The sequence below is a fragment of the Scardinius erythrophthalmus genome (genome assembly GCF_964197995.2).
Source record: "Scardinius erythrophthalmus genome assembly, chromosome: 12".
NCBI classification, from domain to species: Eukaryota; Metazoa; Chordata; class Actinopteri; order Cypriniformes; family Leuciscidae; genus Scardinius; species Scardinius erythrophthalmus.
In genome coordinates this window covers 37,099,181-37,124,459 of record NC_138232.1, presented here as the reverse complement: position 1 = coordinate 37,124,459, position 25,279 = coordinate 37,099,181, and the positions used below count along the sequence as shown (strand labels likewise).

General features: G+C 37.2%; 1 protein-coding gene across 2 annotated transcripts in view; it reads left to right on the top strand.

The window, feature by feature from the left end:
- Positions 1–22,383, top strand: part of myh10 (myosin, heavy chain 10, non-muscle) — a 57,482-nt gene extending 35,099 nt beyond the window's left edge. For both annotated transcript variants that reach the window (XM_081381194.1, XM_081381193.1), the window contains 29 exons: positions 731–904; positions 1,119–1,292; positions 1,858–1,972; positions 5,541–5,734; positions 5,855–5,976; positions 6,096–6,165; positions 6,654–6,814; positions 6,974–7,082; positions 7,268–7,399; positions 7,532–7,738; positions 8,336–8,473; positions 8,590–8,713; positions 8,798–8,969; positions 9,557–9,769; positions 10,169–10,313; positions 10,508–10,714; positions 11,169–11,273; positions 11,409–11,561; positions 11,821–12,069; positions 12,735–12,947; positions 14,163–14,375; positions 15,449–15,610; positions 16,351–16,479; positions 16,620–16,708; positions 18,058–18,181; positions 18,385–18,593; positions 18,694–18,802; positions 19,439–19,611; positions 20,597–22,383. In XM_081381194.1, the coding sequence (XP_081237320.1) occupies positions 731–904; positions 1,119–1,292; positions 1,858–1,972; positions 5,541–5,734; positions 5,855–5,976; positions 6,096–6,165; positions 6,654–6,814; positions 6,974–7,082; positions 7,268–7,399; positions 7,532–7,738; positions 8,336–8,473; positions 8,590–8,713; positions 8,798–8,969; positions 9,557–9,769; positions 10,169–10,313; positions 10,508–10,714; positions 11,169–11,273; positions 11,409–11,561; positions 11,821–12,069; positions 12,735–12,947; positions 14,163–14,375; positions 15,449–15,610; positions 16,351–16,479; positions 16,620–16,708; positions 18,058–18,181; positions 18,385–18,593; positions 18,694–18,802; positions 19,439–19,611; positions 20,597–20,732 (4,521 nt within the window). In that variant the 3' untranslated portion in view covers positions 20,733–22,383. The remainder of the gene's footprint in view (positions 1–730; positions 905–1,118; positions 1,293–1,857; positions 1,973–5,540; positions 5,735–5,854; positions 5,977–6,095; positions 6,166–6,653; positions 6,815–6,973; positions 7,083–7,267; positions 7,400–7,531; positions 7,739–8,335; positions 8,474–8,589; positions 8,714–8,797; positions 8,970–9,556; positions 9,770–10,168; positions 10,314–10,507; positions 10,715–11,168; positions 11,274–11,408; positions 11,562–11,820; positions 12,070–12,734; positions 12,948–14,162; positions 14,376–15,448; positions 15,611–16,350; positions 16,480–16,619; positions 16,709–18,057; positions 18,182–18,384; positions 18,594–18,693; positions 18,803–19,438; positions 19,612–20,596) is intronic.
- Positions 22,384–25,279: the final 2,896 nt, after the last annotated feature.

Below are 25,279 nucleotides of genomic sequence, written 5' to 3'. Positions count from 1 at the left end.
TTTATACCACTGATTCATCTAAATGCATGTTTGGTTTAACTTAAATTGTGACACAGATATTATTATAGTGCAATAGAATGTAATTCTCAAAGTAATAATAAATGTTTTAAACAATTTTATTATTATTAAGGAATATCAAAATTGTTCCATGTTTTAATTTTTAATAGTAAACATCTAAAAATAAAAAAAGAGTGTTAAATTTTTCATTTGATTTTACATTTTAAAATGTTAATTGAATAGTTAATGGGTAATGCCTTAATTTGATTACCACCGTTTCTGATAATAGATTTGTATAAAAAAATGTGTGTTGGACAACACAGAATTTCAAAATGGACAACACAGAATTTCAGATGGGGAAAACATTTCTTAGGCACTGTTTTAATAAAAAAAAAGGGGTTTGGGAAATAAATTAAACAGATTTCATAGGACCCATTTTTTTTGCCATTAAGAAGATTCCTTCAAGTTGTGCTGGAGGATGTCTTTACTACCTTGGTGTTGGACATTGCTTCGGATAAGATGCATCTGCTAAATTGAGTAATATAATTATAACATGGTTAGCAAGAAATAACAAGGTTTACAGTAAACAGTGTAATTGGATACCCACTCATAGCTGCAGTATTACGTTAATACTGATATTGGTTAAAGAATCAATTATGCATGCCCTGGGGCTAAAATACTATGAACAAAAACAATTTGATCATATTTTATTGTTCTCTCCATCTTTTGGCAGCTGAACTCATTTGAGCAGCTCTGCATCAACTACACCAACGAGAAGCTTCAGCAGCTGTTCAACCACACCATGTTCATCCTGGAGCAGGAGGAGTACCAGCGTGAAGGCATTGAATGGAGCTTCATCGACTTCGGCCTTGACCTGCAGCCCTGCATTGACCTCATTGAGAGACCGGTGAGCTCCTGCATCAGCTCTTTTATACAGATTTTTTACTATAATTGTGTTAGTCCTTGAATTCTTTGTTCTGGTTTGCTATAAATATTTTCTACCCCAAGCATTTGCAGAATTTAATGTGATTTGAAGTTAATGTGAAAGTAATGAATGGTTTTAGTGTTTTCTTTCAGCTTTTCTATAATTGTTTTGATCGGTCATGTGGTGCCATTCCCAGGCAAATCCTCCCGGTGTGTTGGCTCTGTTGGATGAGGAGTGCTGGTTCCCAAAAGCCACTGATAAAACCTTCGTGGACAAACTGGTGCAAGAGCAAGGCACTCATGCCAAGTTCCAGAAACCACGGCAGCTAAAGGACAAAGCCGATTTCTGCATCATTCACTATGCTGGCAAAGTACGTCATATTTATGACACCACACTAAGCTGTTGGATTTACCACTTGTACTTCAGTTCTGTGATATTTCTTATAATTTAGGCTTGTTGTTGGTGTTTAAATGCAACACAGACTGCATCATAACCTTATGTAATTGGATTTAGTCAGGTCATACTGATTTGCAATGAAGTGTTGCGTTTCTGTCTTTCAAGGGTAGCAGCATCCAGCTGTGGTATGTGCTAACCATAGGCCACATCTGTTTCAGATCAGAGAGCTGTTTGCAAAAGAAACTTGACACTGCATGAAATGGGGAACTTTTGATATTTTTCTCCCTTTGAGCCACGTTTAGGTTAAAAGCCAGAAAATTAGAGCTTGCTTTGTTTCCTGTTGTTTAAGAAAAGTAATATAGTGCATTGATTTATACTTTATCACTTTCAGTAGTTACATAACGCTACGCAAACAGCCAACAACTGCAGAACCCCTTAAATGAAACGATCTAGATTGAACCAGTCCTGGCTTAATTCCATTATTCCCATCTTGAGTGTTTTATTGAGCTAACGTAGTGTTTATTTCCCTCATCCTGCAGGTTGACTATAAGGCAGATGAGTGGTTAATGAAAAACATGGACCCTCTGAACGACAACGTGGCCACGCTCCTGCACCAGTCCACGGATAAGTTTGTGGCTGAATTGTGGAAGGATGGTAAGCGCTTTTCTCCCGACATATGAAACCGCCCTCCCAGTCTGTGAAGAAAGAGACTGATCTTCTGTTTCATGTCTTGTAAAAAGAGGTGGTCATGCATTTCGGTGGCTTGATGCAAATATTTAAATGAAGCCGGAGGGGACTATTAATTCAGTTACAAAGGGTCAAAATTGGGGCTGGGCAGTGTGTGAGAATGTGTCGAACAAAGAATTTTGCAACACTGTTGATATCACAGTAGATTTAATTGCACACTATTTGTAGGCAAGACTGCTTTACATTACTTTACACACAGGAGAGAGCAGTGAAGAAATATGGAGTAATGCAAAATAGAGTGTGGGATGTGTCATATTTTGTCATCTTTAAATCTGACAGCTAATAATTTTTCACTGCATTTCCCAATATATAAAATTAGGTAAATAAAATGTGTGTGTGCCAAGATTGATCAGCATGTTCTTAAAATTTTCAAATTAATTGACATCCCAATACATTTGAAACCAGTGTTAATGGAATGATGACTTAATGTTGCTTGTTCATAGCACTAACCAGTGTTTACTACCACTTATGTCTTTATGTGCTAGCTGTGTTCTACTACTTTTTTATTTTGCTTTTTTTTTCTTGTTTATCCCCCCTTTGCTCCCTTCTGTCTCGACCATAGAGATTCAGAATTTCCAAAGAGCGTCTTTTTATGATGTCTCTAGTCTCCATGAATCGCCAGGTGAAGGTATACGATGCTGTAGGTCTCTGCTTACCAGCGCATTGTGTACTTTCAGACACTCCCATGGCTTGTAGACCTGGGCCCTGGTCCCTCTAGCTGGCTAACTTTAGAGTTGGCTGGATCCATTTGGAAGGAAGCTTGACTTGGCTGATTCATTAGGATGCCCAAACTGACCATGAATGAAGATTGCATGAAAAATGAATGCATGTGCATAGCGAGTAATGCAGAGTACTGACACAACACAACATTTGAAAGTGACCTGGGTAACTCTGAGTGAGCTGGCTACAAGGATTAGGGCCCTTCTTGTTCCTTGAGTGCCTTTCAGTAATTTTGTGTACTTCGCACGCCCCCTAAATATTCTTCCTCCAATTTAAGAGTTTAAAAAGTGTCAAATAATTATTACATCTGCACCTGTAGTTTTTTCAGTTCAGAAAGTGTTGAAAGAGGCCATTTTGACAGAAGAATAGGTGAATCTCACAAAACTTTTCAAGTACATGTGTGTGTCATATTTCAACCCAAAATCAAATGATTAAATAGTTTAATTTTTTTTATTCTCTGAGCAAGCAATCAATTATATTATTATTTTTGGCCTTCATTTTGATAGTACAGTGCAAGGATAGACATGAATCACTGAGGAAAGAACAGGGAAAGGGAACTGGGTTAGGAAAGGACGACGAGCCAGAGCTCAGCAAAAGCGAGTTCTGTATGTTGGAGCGCTTGCCCACAAGGCTATGACTCCAATTGCAAAGTTAAAATCACAAACATATTTTATAATAAAATAAAACATTTAAAGATTATTTTAATCATAATAACAAGAATCATCAAGAATAATTATATCCTGAATGCATAGTAATGATGTTGCTTGGGGGTAAATGTGCTTAATTGTCAAGTCACCTTTATTAATAGAGCACTTTATACAATACAGTTAGTTTCAAAGCAGCTTTACAGTGATAACAGGAAAATTATGCAGTTTGGCTGTTGTTCAGCTGAAGGCAGTTCAGTGTTGATTCAGTTCTGTTGTTAAGATAATCAATTATTAAATTAGTTCTTTTTATTTATAAAGCAGTTCAGCAAAAAAATGTATTGTCCAGTTCAGTTCAGTTCCCCTTCAACAGCGTCAGTACTGTCAGATCAATAATATTGTTGAATATATATATGTATGTATGTATATATGTATATATATATATATTGTCATGAAAACAGTATAAAATAGAACAATATTAATGGTCCTAAACTGGGCTTCACAATCTGTATGTTACTGTAGATATTATTATTATTTTTTTTTTTTATTCCTTCAATTTTGGAGTGAAATATGACCTGGACCTGGTTTTTATAAGAGTCCCCCAAACACAGCTTGGTTTTTTCAGCAGACAGAGCAGTGTGTGTGGGATGTTGGTTATGCCCTTACACCTCACGGTCAGACTACTTGTTTGTTTTAAGTGTCAGACAGCGATTTGATAGGCCGTGTGAGGGAGATGGAGTTTGGGTGAGGAGTGGAGGAATTCTGTTGCGTCTCCGACAGGGAACGTGGAACAATACACGTCTTGTTTCACTGGAATCCAAATGACTCGCTCAGCCCTGTGCCAGTCAACACTGACAGCTCAGTAGATTCTCCATGGAGGTAAAGGAAGCCACGTCAGGAGCCCCATTATGAACAGAGCATTGCTTGGAAGCGGTTCTTAAGAATCACATTTACAGGAATGCTGTAAGACCTACAATTGTAGTTCTAGCAACAGTAGCTGGACTTGGCAAGCCCCACTGAATCAAAATGAAAATGTCGTTTCTGATTACTTCCATGTTAAATTATTGAAGTTTGACTTGTTTTGTCCTGTGGCACTGTTGTCAGACTCAAATCTATCTTATTTATTGCTTAGCATATTTATTCACATTGATTTATTCAGTTGCTCAAAGGAGGCATTTTTAGTAGCATTGCTCAGAGGGAGAGAACTTGGTGTACAAGTCTGTTATATTTCACACAAAAAAAGTGAATAAATTCAAAATTCTTGACTTTATCAAAATGTTTCACTTTTGAATGTGCTTTGGCCATTTTCATTGATTCTCATTAGAATCTCATTTCTGTGATATAACTGCAAAACTATGATTTGTTTTATTAAAATCAGCATACATTTTAGGCAATACAACAAATACTCAGACAATGTATTACTTTACGAAGCATATTATAGAGCACTGCTAAATCTACTCTACCTTTGCTAAAATTACACCTCTGCACCACAAGAAATCAGATTTGACTAGATTTGTAAATATATATTTAATGTATATTTGTTAACACAGCTCACTGAATCCATGAGAGCAGTTACTGAATTAACATCTGACTCACTGAAGTGCGAGGTATTGGGGTGAAATATGTCCTAAACATGATCTGGGTTTTGAGATTCACCCTTCCATTTTATTTCTTTTGCAGCTTGTGCTTGTTTATAGATGTAGTCTTATCCTTGGCACTCTTCATCTATTTCATATCTCCATTTGCCTAGCACTGGACTTGCTGGCATAGTAGGGGCCATTGGCTCTTGAATTGGCTGTCTGAACTTGTGGCATTGAGTCAAAATACACTGTACTACTTTCAGAAAATTATTTTCTGGTTTCTTTTGGGATATGATGATTATAAAGGCCTGAAAATATCAAAGCACAGTTATGTAAAAATGCAAAAATACACAGTGTATTTTGACCTTCTGCTTGGTGTTGTTGAATTAGAGCTTTAGTTGTAGATTTACCTCTTCCATCTTCACATGATTTGGCTGTGCTGTGTCTCTCTTCTTTAATTATGTTCTGTAAATACTCTTAATATCAACCTAACCGCTTGGTATCTGTCTTTTCTCTCACTCTTCATGGTAGTGGATCGTATTGTTGGTTTGGACCAGGTGGCAGGGATGAACGAGACTGCATTTGGAGCTACATATAAGACCAAGAAGGGCATGTTCCGTACTGTGGGTCAGCTTTATAAAGAGTCCCTTACAAAACTCATGGCCACACTCAGGAACACCAATCCCAACTTTGTCCGCTGTATCATCCCCAATCATGAAAAAAGAGTAAGTGACGTTTGTCCCTTCAGTTGTAAGTAAATGTACTTTTAGCTGAATAAAAAAAAAAAAAAAAGTTTATTAAATGTGGTCATGCACCTCATTGTCATTGCTGTTCTTCTCCGTTAGGCTGGTAAACTGGAGCCCCATCTGGTTCTAGACCAGCTGAGGTGTAATGGAGTTCTAGAAGGGATCCGGATCTGCAGGCAGGGGTTCCCTAACCGTATCGTCTTCCAGGAGTTCAGACAGAGGTGTGTTTCAGATATCTCTTTGAAGAGTTGAGAACCTCTTCATTCCTCTTCAGATGCTGTAGCACCAATATTATCATATTTTATCAGTGATAAAACTGTTAAATCTGTTTTCCTATCAGATATGAGATCCTCACCCCTAATGCAATACCCAAAGGTTTTATGGATGGCAAGCAGGCTTGTGAGAGAATGGTGAGTTTTCATAAACCTAAGACAAAAGAGGTTGATCAGTCCTTTTTACCATCAAGTTGTTTATGGAGGTACAAAGCCCAAAATAAAATGATTAAATCACAATATTTTTAAATACCAGTATTGTATGAAATATTCGATGAAAACTCACACTGCCATTTAAATGTTTGGGGTCAGGATGATTTCTTTCTTTTTTTTTTTTTTTCAAAGAAAGTAATAAATAATTTGATTAAGCAAGGATGCATTAAATTGATCAAAAGTGACAGTAAAGACTTTTACATTATTGTAAAATGATTTGTTTTTCAAGTAAATGCTATTCTTTTGGACTTTCTGTTCATCAAAGTATCCTGAAATGTTTCCACAAACATTAAGTTTTTAATTATTTAGTTTTGAGTACTTTGGTCATATAATTTTGTTGTATGTCCAATATTGAAAAACTAGCATCTGAAATTTAGAATCTGCTACATACTAAGTATCATTGTCATCTGTAGATCCGAGCCTTGGAATTAGACCCAAACCTCTTCCGGATCGGTCAGAGTAAGATCTTCTTCCGCACTGGAGTTTTGGCACACCTGGAGGAAGAGAGAGACCTGAAAATAACAGATATCATCATCTACTTTCAGTCAGTCTGCCGAGGATACCTGGCTCGCAAGTAAGTCCAAATGCAAATGGCTGATTTAAATCTGGTCTTAAAGGGTCAGTGATAATATGCAGCTCTTACTGTTTTTAGTGTAGAGATCCCAATATATGAAAAGTATTCTTATGAGACCTTGAGAGTGAATTGCTGCTGTTTTGTGGTTGTGTTCGTCAGAGCCTTTGCTAAAAAACAGCAGCAGCTAAGCGCTTTGAAAGTCCTCCAGAGAAACTGTGCCGCCTACCTGAAACTACGCCACTGGCAGTGGTGGAGACTCTTCACCAAGGTTGGTGTCGGATTTTAAAAGAGACTGTTTACATAACTGTTGGAATGATTTTACTAGCTATTGTGTACATTTCTGAGTAAAATCTGTCTATGTTGTTGCAAGAGAAATCTACTCTTTAACAACTGATTTGCAGTATGATTGTGAATAGTTTTCAATCGAGACACGCATTACAACTGTGTCTGCAGGTGAAACCTCTCCTCCAGGTGACCCGTCAGGAGGAAGAAATGCAGGCCAAAGATGAGGAGCTCATTAAAGTGAAGGAGAGGCAGGTGAAAGTGGAAAATGAATTGGTGGATATGGAGAGGAAACACCAGCAGGTTAGCACACATTCGAAGTCATTATAACATAGTGGGTATATATGTACACCATATTCTCTTGGGGCTTTATTCCTTGTAGTGGAATGTCCATGATCTTGAAACCAAGAAAAGATCTCTTGTGATGTTTTTCAGCTCTTAGAGGAGAAGAACATCTTGGCAGAGCAACTACAGGCCGAGACGGAATTGTTTGCTGAAGCTGAAGAGATGAGGGCTCGTCTGGTGGCTAAAAAACAAGAGCTGGAGGAGATTCTTCATGACCTGGAGTCCCGCGTGGAGGAGGAAGAGGAGAGGAACCAGTCGTTGCAGAATGAGAAGAAGAAAATGCAGTCACACATAACGGTGACAACTTAATTGGGGAAATATGTGACCCTGGACCACAAAACCAGTCACATGGGTCATTTTTTTGAAATTTAGATTTTTACATCATCTGGAAGCTGGATGAATAAGCATTGATGTATGGTTTGTTAGGATAGTACAATATTTGGCCGAGATACAACTATTTGAAAATCCGGAATCTGAGGGAGCAAAAAAATCGAAACATTGAGAAAATCGCCTTTGAAGTTGTCCATTTATGTTTGCGATTATGCTGCATTCACTCACAAAAATAAATGTTTTAAATATTTACGGTAGGAAATTTACTAAATATCTTCATGGAACATGATCTTCACTTAATATCCTAATGATTTTTGGCATAAAAGAAAAATCAATAATTTTGACCCATACAATGTATTGTTGGCTATTGCCACAAATATACCTGTGTGACACGTGACTGGTTTTGTGATCCAGGGTCACATATAATCTTGGATCTGTAAGTTTATAATAGTAAATCTGTATCTAAAACTTAGTTAGTTGCAGTTAGCACTAGGTAATGGTAAACACTATTGCTGTCCATAAACCACAAGTGTGTGTGTGTGTGTGTGTGTGTGTGTCTTATAGGACCTAGAGGAACAGCTAGATGAAGAAGAGGCTGCCCGACAGAAGCTTCAGTTGGAGAAGGTGACTGCTGAAGCCAAGATAAAGAAAATGGAGGAAGATATTCTGCTGTTGGAGGACCAGAACTCCAAATTCCTAAAGGTCGGTGTGGTTGTCAAACTCCCTGAAACAAAATGCAGGCCAGGGCCTTTGCGATAAGGATGCTCAGAGAAGAACTTTGAGCAAACTGAACTCTTTCTTCCCTCCCTATCCCTCAGGAGAAAAAACTCCTGGAGGACCGTGTCAGTGAGATGACCTCCCAACTGGCTGAGGAAGAAGAGAAGGCCAAGAACCTTGGCAAAGTGAAAAACAAGCAAGAAATGATGATGGTGGACCTGGAAGGTGAGGACCGTGTTGCATATGGATAATTTTATTCTAATAAAACAATGAGACTTAAATGTTTATGTTTGGGCGTTTGACCATCAGAGCGTCTGAAGAAAGAAGAGAAGACAAGGCAAGAGCTTGAAAAAGCCAAAAGAAAGCTGGATGGCGAGACCACAGACCTACAAGACCAGATAGCTGAGCTGCAGGCCCAAATTGAGGAACTCAAGATCCAACTGGCCAAGAAAGAAGAGGAGCTGCAGGCTGTACTGACCAGGTGAAGATCAGTGAGGAGCACAGAATAAGAAAGAGAAAAAGGAGGTTATTTAAATAAAATAAAATAAAATAAGTAAAATTAGTAAAGTAAAATAAAATATAATTTAATGGTTGATCCAAAATGCTTTGGCTGTCATCTAGATTGCTATGTCTAAATAATAACTTATGGTTGGCTGAGTGGTGGAATTAATTGTTCATTTATTGTTCAAAAGTTTGAAATCTTTACGTCTCTTGTATTCTCCTTGTATTCTTTCTTACCACAAACTTTTGAATGGCAATGTTTTCCAAAAATAAATAAAAATAAGTAGCAGCAAAAACCCTTTCAACATTGATAATGAGAAATGTTCCTTAAGCATCAAAACACCCATTCAGTAATTTCACGTCAGGAAATATACCAGTCATAACGGAGGTTATTTACAAATACTCTTAAAGATACAGTAACAAAATTGGACTAGATTTTAAACTGGGCTGTTTAATTCTAAGGATTGGAAAGAGTTTTGGAGGATTGGAAAACAAAAGTGTTTAACCCCTTAAATTATGCATGGATCGTTTTGCTAATAATCTCTGCTTATATTTGTTATTCCACAGAGGTGATGAGGAGGTCGCTCAGAAAAACAACGCCCTGAAGCAAGTACGGGAGCTGCAGGCCCAAATATCTGAGCTGCAGGAGGATCTGGAGTCTGAGAAAGCAGCCAGAAACAAAGCTGAGAAACTCAAGAGAGATCTGAGTGAGGAACTGGAGGCTCTGAAGACTGAGCTGGAAGACACCCTGGACACCACCGCCGCCCAGCAGGAGCTGAGGTACAAGAGGAACTAAATCCAGTCTACCATAAAATGAAATTAGGGCCAGTTTAATCCATCCCCATTATTTTTTTTAATAAGCAAGAAGAAATATAAAAGTTTTTAATATGAGTTCCTATGTTAGAATCGGTGTTTGCAGTGATTAGCATGCATGCTGCTGACATATTGCAGGTTCAAGTTGCCTGTTGCGCAAATGGTTTGTTCTGAATTTTTTTGGGACTTCCCATTTATGTAATGGCTAAATAAAACAATGATTGCCCCTCCATGTGTGCCTAAGGTTGACCCCTTAAAATGGGCCTTTTGGTAGTGTAAGTGGAGAGTCATGTAAGCCAGATTGAGTTCTTTGAACCCTACTCCCCAAATGTGTCTCACCTAATAATCTGTCTTTTCCTCTTAAAGGACCAAACGAGAGCAGGAGGTGACAGAGCTGAAGAAAGCCATCGATGATGAGATGAAAAACCACGAGTCGCAGATCCAGGAGATGAGACAGAGGCACGGCACTGCTCTGGAGGAGATCTCTGAGCAGCTGGAGCAGGCCAAGAGAGTAAGCCATAGAGATAAAGACTAAATTACTCATTACTGTAGGGAGCCATTTTTAGTTTTAATGTCTTGACTGGAACGCTGCCAGTCGTCTGCTGTCAAGAATGATTCATTTCCTTGTTCAGTGATTGAATGGTGTACAGTCTCCTGTTTATACAGATCTGGCTCTCTCTCACAATGTCTGTCTGTCAACATTAGGTTAAGTCAAATTTGGAGAAAAACAAACAGACTCTGGAGGGTGATAATAAGGAGCTGACCAGTGAGGTGAAGAGTTTGCAGCAGGCCAAGTCTGAATCTGAGCACAAGAGAAAGAAACTTGAGGCTCAGCTGCAGGAGTTCATGGCCCGCTTCAGCGAGGGAGAAAAGGTTAAAGGAGAACTTTCGGACCGCTCCCACAAACTACAGGTCAGTGCGTACACTGTGTCACATAAACTACAAGTTAGTGCTGTTACACTCCCTCCCCATCACATAAACTACAGATCACTGTTGTCTCATTTGATTTTTGCAGAGTAAAAGTGTGGCTTTATTTACAGCTGCATGATTAATAAAAAAGAAAAGAAAAATTGCGATATGGCTTGGTGTGATTTATCAAAGTGTGAAGGCTGTGATTTAATTACGCATAAGTACTGTTAAAATAAAATTGTTGTTATTATATAACAATAAAAATATATTATTATATAGTGATATTGATATACAAGCACACTTTTTTTTTTTAAAGCACGCTTAACAATTATGGTTAATTCTGAGTCTGTGTTTGCGGTCATATACCCGTGTACACTGAAATAGATCAGAATCCAGGTTATGTGTAAAATATCCCTCCAATGCAAATTAAAATTTGTATGTTTGTCATTTGTTGCAGGCGGAGCTGGACAATGTTTCTTCTCTTTTGGAAGATGCTGAGAAGAAGGGAATAAAGCTAGCCAAAGACGTTTCTAGCCTAGAGAGTCAGTTTCAGGACACTCAGGTAATGTGTCTCGACAAACATGAAGTGCTGAAGGAGTGGATTTATTATCAACAAGGTTGACCCATAGTATGCTCAGGAAGTATTTTTATTGTGCACAGATTTGATAAAAACAGTTGTTTAATATGATGTAAATAGGAGCTGCTTCAAGAGGAGACGCGTCAGAAGCTAAACCTGAGCAGCCGTATCCGTCAGCTGGAGGAGGAGAAGAGCAACCTCCTGGAGCAGCAGGAGGAGGAAGAGGAGGCACGAAGGAACTTGGAGAAACAACTGGCAACACTACAAGCCCAGGTACACACAATCAAAGACTTTTTAATGAGGATACGCAACATGTCAGTTCACATCAACATCTAGCGCATCAGTTGACACATTCATTAATGAAGTGTTAATCTGCAAATAACATGTTGGCAAAGAAACTCACAAAGCCTGTCATGTTTGAGGACCAAAGTTTAATTTTTAGACTTCTGCTCAGAAAGGAAATCAGATGTACTCTTTACTTCGTAAACAGTTAAAAAGTACTCCATTGTAATCCTCCTTTTTTTTTGGATAGCTGGTTGAGACGAAGAAGAAACTGGAGGATGATGTGGGAACTCTTGAGGGTCTGGAGGAGGTCAAGAGGAAGCTGCAGAAGGACATGGAGGGGACCAGTCAGAAGCTTGAGGAAAAGGCCATCGCTTTTGATAAGCTGGAGAAAACCAAGAACAGACTGCAGCAGGAGCTTGATGACCTCATGGTGGACCTGGACCACCAGAGACAGATCGTCTCAAACCTAGAGAAGAAACAGAAGAAGTTTGACCAGGTATGAATTGGTTTTGTTCACAGGGATAGTTATAAAAAATAAAAATCCCGTCATCATTTACTCACCCTCATGTTGTTTCAAACCCATTAGACTTTCATTCATCTTTGAAACACAGATGAATATAGTTTTAATGAAACCTGAGAAACTTCTGTCCTTATTTTGAAAGTCCATTCCTCCAAAACGTTGACGCTTAATTCAAGTCTTCTGAAAAGATACAATCACATTATATGATGAACAGATTTATTTTAAGCTTTTATTCATATATTAACAGATCAGCGCACATACACAGAGCACATAAACTATGGTAAATGGAACAATGTCTGTATTTATGAATTAATTTAAAGTGTCAGTTTTACTTTCAGTAGAGGGAAAGAAATCTTCCAGGTTTTTATTTAAAATATCTTTATTTGTGTTTGGAAGATGGATGGACATCTTATACGTTTGAAACGACATGAGGGTCGGTGATTTGGGGTAACTTTGGTGAACCATCCTTTTACACTTTTTAAATGGTTCTGGGATTTTTATAATGCTAAGTTGTATTTGTTTTATATTTTATAGTATTTGCTACTGTTTTATATAGTATTTGTTTTGAATCTTCAGGTACTACTGAAAACATTTGTTAATTAGAAAAATTACCCTGAAATCATTTTTGATGTGTATGATAGATGCTGGCAGAAGAGAAGAACATCTCTGCACGTTACGCTGAGGAGAGGGACCGTGCTGAGGCAGAGGCTAGAGAGAAGGATACCAAAGCTCTGTCTATGGCCCGAGCCCTGGATGAAGCTCTGGAGGCTAAAGAGGAATTTGAGAGGCTTAACAAGCAGCTCAGAGCCGAGATGGAGGATCTGATGAGTTCCAAGGATGACGTAGGCAAGAATGTAAGTTACTGTATATTATTGGACTGTTTTATGAGGGTAATGCAGTTTGTGCTGTTTATTATATATGGTAATAATTACTGAATTCATCATTATGATGTTTGAAGAATCTTTGGTGTTTTGAACACAGCAGATTTTGTCAGTTCTTCCATTTAATTCCATTAATTGTTTTGAGACCTCATGATGTGTTAACACCCTACAGCATGTGCTAATCGAGTGTGAGGCAGCAAGTTCCAGGTGTCATGTAATTTGCGTGCCTTCACTGAAAACAGAATACTTATTAGCAAAGCAACAAAATCAGCCAGTCAGAACATATGCATGTTTAATATACTGCATGTGGAGCAAGATTTTGGACTGATGAGATTTCAGTGTGGCTTGATCTACTCATAGTGCCGTGACAGAGATAGAAGCAAAGTAGGGCTAAATGATTTGGTGGAAAAAATTAATTGCGTTTTTTTTTTTTTTTTAAATCCAGGTTTGCTGTGGTTGTTTGTAGGGCTGCAAAATGTATGGCTATATAATAATAATAATAATAATAATAATAAATACAAAAATTATATTTTTAATAAAAACAAAAGAAATATTACTCTTGTAATATTTTACTATAAAAACTAAGTATTTATGAAAAATAATAATATCATTATTATTTTAATTTACACTGTAAAATTACAGTACTCATATTTATGGCTGTCTAAATTTCTTCATTTTTAAATGTTATACCATCAGTTATATTTTGACGGAAAACCACAGAGCCCTTAAAGCTTCTCTTTTGTTGATAAGTGCTTCTCATTACAAGTGTGAGGAGATAGTTGGTGCATGTTAAAGCGACCCAAACTCAGAGTAGATGCAGAGATGGAGTTCATGTGGAGCAAACACCACTGGATAATGAGCAGCTCGCGTGTAAGAACACTATGAAACACGCAGAACGTATGTTTATTTAATTAAATAGCAGCCTTTGCGATTTGATGATCGTACTGAGTCATATTTTTTGGTTTTAATGTATCTTGCAGTGCTAAAGCAAACAATAAAATGTGTTGTGGTGGTTTAGCCATGATGTCTTGGAAATTCAAATGTTAAAAGTGATCAGAAAATTTTAAAATTTTCGATGAAAAAGGGACATCTTCCTCCGCAATCTTCATAAAATATTTTTTGGGTAATCATGTATGACTTAAATGGACAAAGACTAGTCATGCATTATTTCCGTTCTGTAATCCGTAGGTCCATGAGCTGGAGAAATCCAAACGCACGCTGGAGCAGCAGGTGGAGGAGATGCGCACTCAGCTAGAGGAGCTGGAGGACGAACTACAGGCCACAGAAGATGCCAAGCTGCGTCTGGAGGTCAACATGCAGGCCATGAAGGCTCAGTTTGACCGAGACCTGCAGGCCAGAGATGAGCAGAATGAGGAGAAGAAGAGAGCACTGGTCAAACAGGTGAGTGGAATTTACAGGTTTTTTGAGGATTACAAGTAATTTGAAGATGAAGATTATCCATTTATTTAAGATTCAACTTGATAGATAGATAGATAGATAGATAGATAGATAGATAGATAGATAGATAGATAGATAGATAGATAGATAGATAGATAGATAGATAGATAGATAGATAGATAGATAGATAGACCTGTTTCCGTTAATTTAACGGTGCAGTAAAATATTTCTGAGTAATGCTGTTGAACATTTTTAAATCAACACCTAATAAAACTATTTTGAGAATATTTACTAGATGTCTGTTCTGTGTGTGTGCTGAATATTTTTTTGTGTTGTACATAGTTCTGGCTGTTTAAGTGGGAGAAAAAACAAAGTGGATATTTGAAGAAAGACTGTTGAAAGAGAGATAGCTGAGATATTACCAAAGAGGAATAGGTCAGGGGAATTTAATTGGAAGAAGGGTTACGATCAGATGAGCTAATATGGTTAATATTGGAAAGGTTTTCCAGCGCTGGAGAGACATTAGAGAGCAGGAAGACCTGAAAAAGGATGTGTTTCTGCTCAATACATGAGTAATTGTTTTTTTGCTATGTTTCATAGAACTAAGATATGCTGCTGTTGTTGAATCACAGCTGATTCTTCCATACTTGCACAAGCTGACGGATGCAGCAGCTGTTAGTGGTTGCCTGTGGATATTTTGGGGGTGGAACAATGAAGGGACGGGTGTGTTTATTTGGGTGTCCATTTCAAATAGCAACAGTGTTGCACCTCTAATTTATAGATTTCTTAACCTTCTATTAATTTTTTCCTTTTTATATATCTCTATATCTATATATCTCTATATATAGATATAAATACACACACACATACATATATATATAAAATACAAGTTGACTCTTAATTTTATTTCCATTTTATATGGATCATGTGGTTGCAAAGTGAAGAAAATTGGTTTATTACTGTATATTGTGGCAGCTTTGTGAAATAAAGGGTTAATACCTTTAAGAAAGACATCAACAAGTTTTTGTATGAGACTCTATTTGGCTGTGTTTTGATCCATGTACCTGTACCTTCAGGTGCGTGAAATGGAGGCGGAGCTTGAAGATGAACGAAAGCAGAGAGCTCTTGCCGTAGCTGCCAAGAAGAAACTGGAGATGGACCTCAAAGATGTGGAAGCTCAGATCGAGGCTGCAAACAAGGCCCGTGATGAAGCCATTAAACAGCTACGCAAACTCCAGGTAGAAGCTTTCCCACAATGCTGCTGTTCATGCACGGAAATGTGATGACACAGTAATGATGATAATGCAAGAAATTACACATTTACTGTTAGCATAATCTGTTTATCTTCAAAAACTTCTCGCAGCTAAAGTGCATCAGTCGTTTAGTAGTGGGACAGAGACGTCTGCATCACTGACTGCTTGGGATGGGTATCGATGCAGTTGTCGCAATTCGATTTAATTCCGATTCGCAAGATCTCAATTTGATTCACAACCGAATTGCGCTTGAATGTTTAAATTGGCAAGAACACGTGCAAGTGATAAACTTTCGTGACCATGCACCACTGGCCCGATCGGGACGTTGACAATTGCTTCAACTGTCCGGAACGTCTTTCACGCTGAAAAATGCACCTGCATCTGCCATGTTAAGCATTGAATGAATGACAGGCTCCCTGTTGTAGCATCGGGCAAGGTAGATAAGAGGATGACATCTAGTGGCGAAGACTAGTAATAAGATTCACGCAGATGTTATTTTCAATGCTTTCAGAAATGTATATATGGAAAAAAGATCGATTCATTGCTTTTGAGAATCGATATCGAATCAACCACATTTTGTAAAAAAAGAAAAATTTAAAAATGAGAATTTTTTTTGCCCAGCCCTACTGACTGCATTACTGTGACTTATAATTTAAATCACAAGAATTAGTGCAGACATAGGACAAAATGTGAGAAGCACAGATGGCAACATCTCTTTAAAACAGGCCCAGATGAAGGACTATCAGAGAGAGCTTGAGGAGGCGCGCACGTCTCGGGATGAGATCTTCGCTCAGTCTAAGGAGAATGAGAAGAAACTCAAGAGTCTCGAGGCTGAGATTCTGCAGCTGCAAGAGGTGAGCCAACACAGCCTGAAATACATCTGAGAGAAAAAAGCCTTTCTGAAGCATCTGTTGCTTGGTTTTCCACACACTGTTATAAATTAGATTAGTTAGACTGGCAAGTCTTGATGGTTTGGTCGTGATTGTGTTTTTAGGACCTGGCATCTTCAGAGCGAGCCAGACGTCACGCAGAACAAGAACGAGATGAGCTGGCAGATGAAATCTCTAACAGCGCCTCTGGAAAGTGAGTCATTGTGCTGAAGAGTTTCTTAAAGTCAGCTTGAACCGGAAGTTGCGACTGACTTCAGTATTGTGACGTATTTCTGAGTGAAGCGGAATAGGAATGCCATTCCAGGGGGGAATTGACGAAAGATTTCTAGATTACAAAGAATTTTTTTCTTCTTCTTTGGATTAACGGATAAACTTCACCACAAGACTAGTGATGTGTGTTAGCAAAGTAAATGGGGTCCATTTTGATTTCATGTCAACCCTCTACAATGCGAGTAAATCACTCGCCTATGTGACTAGGCTAAATCTTCACTCTGGGCGACTAGAGCCACTGGCTAATTAATTCTTAGATTTTACTCGCCAGTGTGTGTGTGTGTGTGTGTGTGTGTGTGTGTGTGTGTGTGTGTGTGTGTGTGTGTGTGTGTGTGTGTGTGTGTGTGTGTGTGTGTGTGTTACAGGGCTTAGTTAGATATACTTTCACTCTCTGAACACTAACTGAGCACTTCAGAGTTTCGCTCAGTCAAGTGATCTGTACTAGAATTTCAAATTCACCTCAATGGATGCACAGCGTACCTGTATTTGATGTGCTGTGAACTCTAGTGTGAAGGCGCACGACTCACCGTCGTGTTTCTCACACGCAAATAGAGAGAGAGAGTCTTACATACCACTCAGAATCAACGTGCTACATGTAAACAATATTCTTTGTTGTATTTTCCTGTCAAAATAACGGAGTTCATTTGGAATTATTCAGCTTTTAAGAACAAGCAGAAGATATGTTGGTTTCTTCAGTAGTGGGCAGAACTAATGCGTAAAGGGCAATCTCATTGGCTGGCGCTCATCCCTGTTTTGATTTCAGCAAATTAGTTCGATCAATCCTTAGTGTATTGTTTATTGTCATTATTAGTAGTAGAATTAGTAGTAGGATTATTATCTTTTAATAATAATTACTATTATCTATTACTATTATTATTATTATTATTATTATTATTTTTTTTTTTTTCCAGAAACACTGAATGACCAATCCTTAAGCACCACCACCAGTCCTAAGTTCAGTTAAAGTGACAAATATGCATTCATTCATGGTTAACAAGTTTTAGTTCTAATTACTAGTACACTTAAAAGTGGTGATTCTCTTGCCAAGGTGTGTGTAGAGTGTTGCATGTGGACTTGATTTCAAGTCACCATGAGAGTTTTTTATAGAATGTTGTGATGTTTTTATAAAAGGCGTTTCACTCGTATATATACATCAGAATAGGGAAGAAAAGAGTATCACAATTTCAATTTCTACTACTAATTAATTTGCTCCTCTGTTCATAGTTTGTTCAAAACAAGCTTTATCATTCATTCACGTTTGTTTTCCTTCAGGGCAGCCCTCTTGGATGAAAAGAGGAGGCTGGAGGCTCGTATCTCCCAGCTAGAAGAAGAGCTTGAGGAGGAACAAAGCAACATGGAGCTCCTCAACGACCGCTTCCGCAAGACCACTATGCAGGTGCAGTGTTGAGGAAGCTACTGGAAATATGAGCAGCTTGTAGCAAACTGTTTTCAATGCAGTTAAACTTGTCAGAGCTTTGAGAACAAGACCATGTTTTTAAAGGTTTATGTGCTTGGGAGCTTTGTAAGATGCGTATCTCCATTAGCACTCTTAACTAGATTTCACATCTCTAATAACAGCTGTTGTGTCTGAATTTCCAGGTGGATACATTGAACACAGAGCTGGCAGGAGAGCGCAGTGCCGCCCAGAAGAGCGAGAACGCCCGTCAGCAGCTGGAGCGGCAAAACAAAGACTTGAAGTCCAAACTGCAAGAACTGGAGGGATCCATCAAATCAAAGTTCAAGGCCTCTATCGCCGCCCTGGAGGCCAAGATTATCCAGCTAGAGGAGCAACTTGAGCAGGAAGCAAAGTAAGCAACAATGAAAAGAAACTCCACATTCTGTATCTGCCAAAACTCAAATTAGTGCCCGTGGTTTTTGTTAACGATGTATGATCCGCGCGCTTCACAGGGAGAGAGCAGCAGCAAATAAGATTGTGCGTCGCACAGAGAAGAAACTGAAAGAAGTGTTCATGCAAGTGGAGGATGAGCGTCGCCATGCTGACCAGTACAAAGAGCAGGTGAACGAACCCCCAGATACTAATCAAAAGTGTACTGGGTCCTGAGCTGCTCATACTGATTACATGCAGTAAATGAAACTGAATTTCCACTTTCCAAGATTCAGACAACATTTCCACGGGCTGTTTATGAAACATGTGACCAAAAATGGCAAACTGTCTGAAGTTGCCCATTTCAATTTGATTGATTGGCTGGCCTTTCCAAAATGTATTTTGCTACCAAGGCACCAGACTGCTTTTGTGGATAAACTAGTCACTGGTTCATGTCAGCTCAAAGAGATCCACAGGTTCGTTTGAGACACATTAGCACCAGATCAGCGCCCGGTTGAAACGTTCAGATCGGTTTCGTTACGCTTTTGGTGCGTTTGCCTTTTAATGTTTCAGCGCTTATCAGTTATGCAAATTGGTATTGGCACCAGTGCGAGGGTCTGTTACACACATGTGCAGCATTATTTGCATAATGCATAAACATTTTATAGAACACTTTTGTTATCATTTTATTGAGGAAAATTATATTGCGATGGCTAACCACAATTAGGACTGTGTGATAGCTGTTTATCTCTTATTGCTGTAAATGACAGGATGAGAAATAAAAAGGAACTCAGAAACTCAAGACTCACAACTTCTGTCTGTCTTCAGATGGAAAAGGCGAACTCCCGCATGAAGCAGCTGAAGAGGCAGCTGGAGGAGGCTGAGGAAGAGGCGACTCGAGCGAACGCCTCGCGCAGGAAACTGCAGAGAGAGCTGGACGATGCCACTGAAGCCAGTGAGGGTCTGAGCCGAGAGGTCAACACGCTCAAAAACCGCCTCAGGTACTGGCCCAAGACTAAATGCACTCATATATTTATATATTGCAATACTTTAGATCCTTGTATTAAAAATGTAAGAATATTTGTGCTTTCGTGTTCTATAGTTTAATAATGAAGCAGCAAATGGTCAGTTGAGTGTAATAGCAGTGAATATCAGCACAGACACAAAATGGATCCAGAAAAGCTGGATCAACCGTAAATGGATCAAAGTCCTGTCAGCAGTGAAACAAGGCAGTCCCATAACAGCACTTTTGGGATGACGATCTAATTGATGGACCAGAACTGATTGACCCAACCAAAGAATGTACAATTTATACAACAGTGTTGTTAACTAAAACTATTAAAAATCATTTTCAGAAATTGGAGAAAAAAAAAAAAAGTGAATGAAATTTAGAAATTTCACCTTAACCAAAATAAAAAACATTTTAAACATCACCAAAACTCAAACATTAATGCTAAAAATAAATATTAAAAATAAAAATGAAAAAAGCACAACACAACAAAATTACAAAAATTCAAATAAACTACATTTAAAAGAAATAGATTAAATATTGATTTAAAAACTAATAAAACTGACAAAAGCACATATCTAATTTACTAAAATGAAAATACAAATAAATTAATGGTAGATTAATTAAATTAATAAAATATTTTTAAAAACTAATAAAAGAGCACAAATTATTTACTAAAATATAAAAAATGCTAAATAGACATTGAATTTGTTTTAGCTAGAATTGAAATCATTTTAAATAGAAGTAAGACTAAAAGCTAATAAAAATGGCAAGCACATAGCAAAATTAAACGAGTGCTAAATAAACAAAAAATGACAAAAGCACAACATAATTACTAAAATAAAAAATACTAAAACTGAAATAAAAACAAATATAAAAAATAAAAATAAAACTGAAAATCTAAAAATAAAAGCCAGTTCAAGCCAGGTCTCATGGTATATAAAGAACAGTGAAGTGACAGTGTCTGTGTCCTGCAGACGAGGAGGTCCCGTCAGCTTCTCCTCGAGCCGCTCTGGACGCAGGCAGCTGCAGGTGGAAGGAGACTTCTCTGACGACGACGCGGACAGCAAGGCCAGCGACCTGAACGAGAACCAGACGGCTCAAGCGGAGTAGAGCCATCAGCCCCACTGCTTCCTCTCCTAATGACTCTCTCCTTTAGCTACGTGGGGTCGGCGGTACAGAAAGAGGACCAGTGAGCGATGTACACACACGCAAACACACACTAACACTTCCACACTCAGAATTAAGCTACCCTCCTCAGCCCTACATGTATATCCCCTCTCCCTACCAAGGGAGCATCAACTCTGCCTTGTTCTAAATGCAAGATGCTTCAACTACAAAAATACTGCGCTCACAACAGAACACACTAGAAGTACAAGTGCATTTCAAACATCAGAGTTTGCTTTGTGGACGTGAATATGCTCATTCATAAGAGCGTTAGTTTAACGACGTAAAACCATCTGCTAGCTAAGCAAACGTGGCCGATTGGATCTTAGTTGTACAGTACAGTTCTCCAGATAAACAGATTCGGGGTCGATTTGAGATGCATGTGCTGCTCGTTCGCTACAAGCCAACATTAAAGAAAAGAAAAGAGTCCTGTGGCACTGGACCGGAAAAGAAAAAACTGTGAAAAAGCTGCTCACTTCAGCATCTCATTAACATTTAAACACATGAAATAGTTCAAACACGAGAAATACTGCATTAGTGATCCATCTCCATTGAACTCGAGGCCTGTTTTATCTGATTTGGGAGATTCAGCTGACAAAGGCAATGTTTTGTGTTTTAAGAATTTGGATGTAACTGCGAATCGCTTTTAACTGCACATCGTAAGAAAAGCCATATAAGGCCACTTCAACTGGAAAGGAAGTATGAAGTATTCTGGTTGCAAATGCATGCCAAGATGAAGAATTATACGCCTTTACATATTTAATCACTTTATGGATGTTTTTCCCCCTATATGTGACAGAATGATGGTACTTCTCAAACCCAGCTGCTCTATTAGATATGAACACAGCCACCAAAGGAAGTGGATTGGAAGTTAAAATAAAGACGTTGGAAGTGCTACAGTTAGAGATCTCATTCATCAGCGCGGAAAGCAACTGGAAATACCGAACACGTTAATTCACAGGCACTTGACTGAATTTCCCAAGAGCATCTTCTGTGACGTCGGGTTTAGCTGTGGAAGGGATGCTTTGAACACTAGTATTATTAAGAGAAACCGTACTAACCTGTCTTCACTGTTAGCATTTAATGACGAGTTTCTTAAAGTGCCTTAGACACTAATTAGAAAACATCCATGAAGGTATGTCACGTATTCGTAATGAAGAAACACTAACATGAAGGAAAAACTGGCTGAAGGCAATTGAAATAAAAATATGTAACCCTTTTTTTTTGTTTGTTCTTTTGTATTTTACTGTGCTATGATTCATATCCAGTATATAGGTCTCCTATCCCTTGTATTCTCATGAAGATCTGAGGGAATCAGTGTTCATGATGGTTTGACATGAAGAAGCCTCCGCCTCTGGCAGCGAGGAGCGAGTGTGATTTCATTTGGTTTAAAGCTTTATCATTCACGATCTAGTTACTATTATTGCAGTTATCATTATTATTGCTATATTATCACTTCTACTGTTGGACTGGCTGTTGACAACCAGGCGTTCAACTGCAAATGTCTCTCCTCTTGTTTTTCTCTTGTATACTGTAACTATTTCTAGATGACAGTGAGTTTTGTAAAGGAAAAAATAAAACATTCATTGTAGAAGCATTATGCTTTTCTTCCTGTTTCTGAAGTTGCTCATTTCTTTTGAAATAATAAAAAAGGGTGGCAAGTGTTCATTATGGTATCATATATTACATAGATCAATATGGGATGTTTTAATGTATTATACACACTTTTGGATATATGTACCATAGTATGGCAAGCCGTTTTAACTTTTATTAATTTCCAGGATATGAATTCTTGATGTCAACAATAGTTTCTGATAGCAGGAATTATATTTCCACTAGTAACAATGCGAATTCTTGATATCAACAATTACATTTTCACTAATTAAAATGCTCATTCTAGATATAAATAGATTTTCAACTAGTAAAAACTATAATTCTTGATATCTGTAATTGTATTTTCACTAGTGAAATGTCACCATAGGCTGCCATTCAAATTCAATTGTTGATATCAAGAATTGATTTCTTACTAGTTGAAATTCTGAATACACATATCAGCTTTGTATTTCTTACTAGTAGAAATACCATTTTTGATATCAATAATTACATTGTCACTAGTAAAACTGTGAATTCCTGATATCAATAATTACGTGGTTACTAGTAAAAATGTCTATTCTAGATATTAATTGAATTGCTACTAGTAAAAATGTAAATTTTTGATATCTGAAAATGTATTTCTGATATCAATATGGCAAGCCGTTTTAGCTTAAATTGTACCCAGCCTTACTCGTCGTAATTGCATTTTTACTAGTAAGAATTCAATTAGAGAGCTCTACAATTCAATTCTTACTAGTAGCAATTACAATTAGAGAGCTCTATAATTCAATTATTACTAGTAAGAATTACAATTTCAGAGCTCTCTAATTCAAATATTACTAGTAAGAATTATAATTACAGAGTTCTCTAATTCAATTCTTACTAGTAACAATTCCAATTAGAGAGCTCTACAAATGAATTTTTGCTAGTCATATATCTTCATTGACTTCCATTTATTTTTAATTACGGAGCTGTACAATTGAATTGTTACTAGTAAGAATTACAATTAGAGAGCTCTACAATTGAATTGTTACTAGTAAGAATGCAATTGCAGAGCTCTTTAATTAATTTAATACTAGTAACAATTTAAATAGAGAGCTCTCTAATCCAATTATTACTAGTAACAATTCTAATTGGAGAGCTCTCTAATTCAGTTGTTACTAGTAAGAATGCAATTGCAGAGCTCTTTAATTCAATTACAGAGCTCTGCAATTATACATATCTTTAATTCGTATTTTTACTAGTAAAAATTCAATTAGAGAGCTCTCTAATTCTAATTGTTACTAGTAATAATTGAATTAGAGAGCTCTCTAATTGTAATTCTTACTAGTAACAATTAATTTGTAGAGCTCTCTAATTGGAATTGTTACTAGTAAGAATTGAATTAGAGAGCTCTGAAATTGTAATTCTTACTAGTAATAATTGAATTAGAGAGCTCTCTAATTGTAATTGCTACTAGTAAGAACTGAATTGTAGAGCTCTCTAATTGAATTCTTACTTGTAAAAATGCAATTAGGACGAGTAAGGCTGGGTACAATTTAAGCTAAAACGGCTTGCCATAATTTCAGATATCTAAAATGGCTTTCTTACTAGTAACAATCACATTCATGATATCAGAAATTAACACTGTTACTAGTAGCAATTCAATTGTTGATATCAAGAATAGACATTTCAACTAGTGACAATTGAATTCTTGATATCAAAAATAACGTTTTTACTAGTAAGAATTGTATTTCTGATATGTGAAATTGGAATTTCAACTAGTAAGAAATCAATTCTTGATATCAACAATTGAATTTGAATGGCAGCCTATGGTGACATTTCATATCAAGAATTATAGTTTTTACTAGTGGAAATTAAATTCTTGATTTCTAGAATGAGCATTTTAACTACTAATTAGCATTGTTACTAGTGGAAATGTAATTTCTGATATCAAAAATTGCCATTGTTACTTGTATAAATCTAATTCCTGATATCAATTACTATAATTTGAACTAGTGAAAATTGAATTGTTGATATCAAGAATTCATATCCTGGAAATTAATAAAAGTTAAAACGGCTTGCCATTCCCAAGTGTGTGTGTGTGTGTATACAGTGCTATGCATAAGTTTAGACACCCATGCTAAAGTTGACTAAAAAGAGGAATAAAAAATCATCTTTTGGAAACTGAACTTAATGCCTTAATTTAAAAAATTAGGAAAAATCCAACCTTTAAGGACACCAATTTTCTTTGTTAATGAATAATGTATCGTAAATAAATAAATGTTCTTCCTTAAAATACAGGGTGCATAAGTTTGGACACCCCTATGTTAAATTCCCATAGAGGCAGACAGATTTTTATTTTTAAGTATTTTTTTTTTTTTTAATTTTTAGGATACTATGCATCCTGATAAAGTTCCCTTGGCCTTTGGAATTAAAATAGCCCCACATCATCACACACCCTTCACCATACCTAGAGATTGGCATGGTTTTATTTCAGTTAGCCTAATAGCTAGTTTGATTTGCTTTGAGAGATGATCTTATGGAAAGTACCCCATGCCAATCTCTAGGTATGGTGAAGGCTATGTGATGATGTGGGGCTATTTTAATTCCAAAGGCCAAGGGAACTTTATCAGGATGCATAGTATCCTAAAAAAATAATTAAAAAAATACTTAAAAATAAAAATCTGCCTGCCTCTATGGGAATTTAACATAGGGGTGTCCAAACTTATGCACCCTGTATTTTAAGGAAGAACATTTATTTATTTACGATACATTATTCATTCACAAAGAAAATTGGTGTCCTTAAAGGTTGGATTTTTCCTAATTTTTTAAATTAAGGCATTAAGTTCAATTTCCAAAAGATGATTTTTTTATTCCTCTTTTTAGTCAACTTTAGCATGGGTGCCTAAACTTATGCA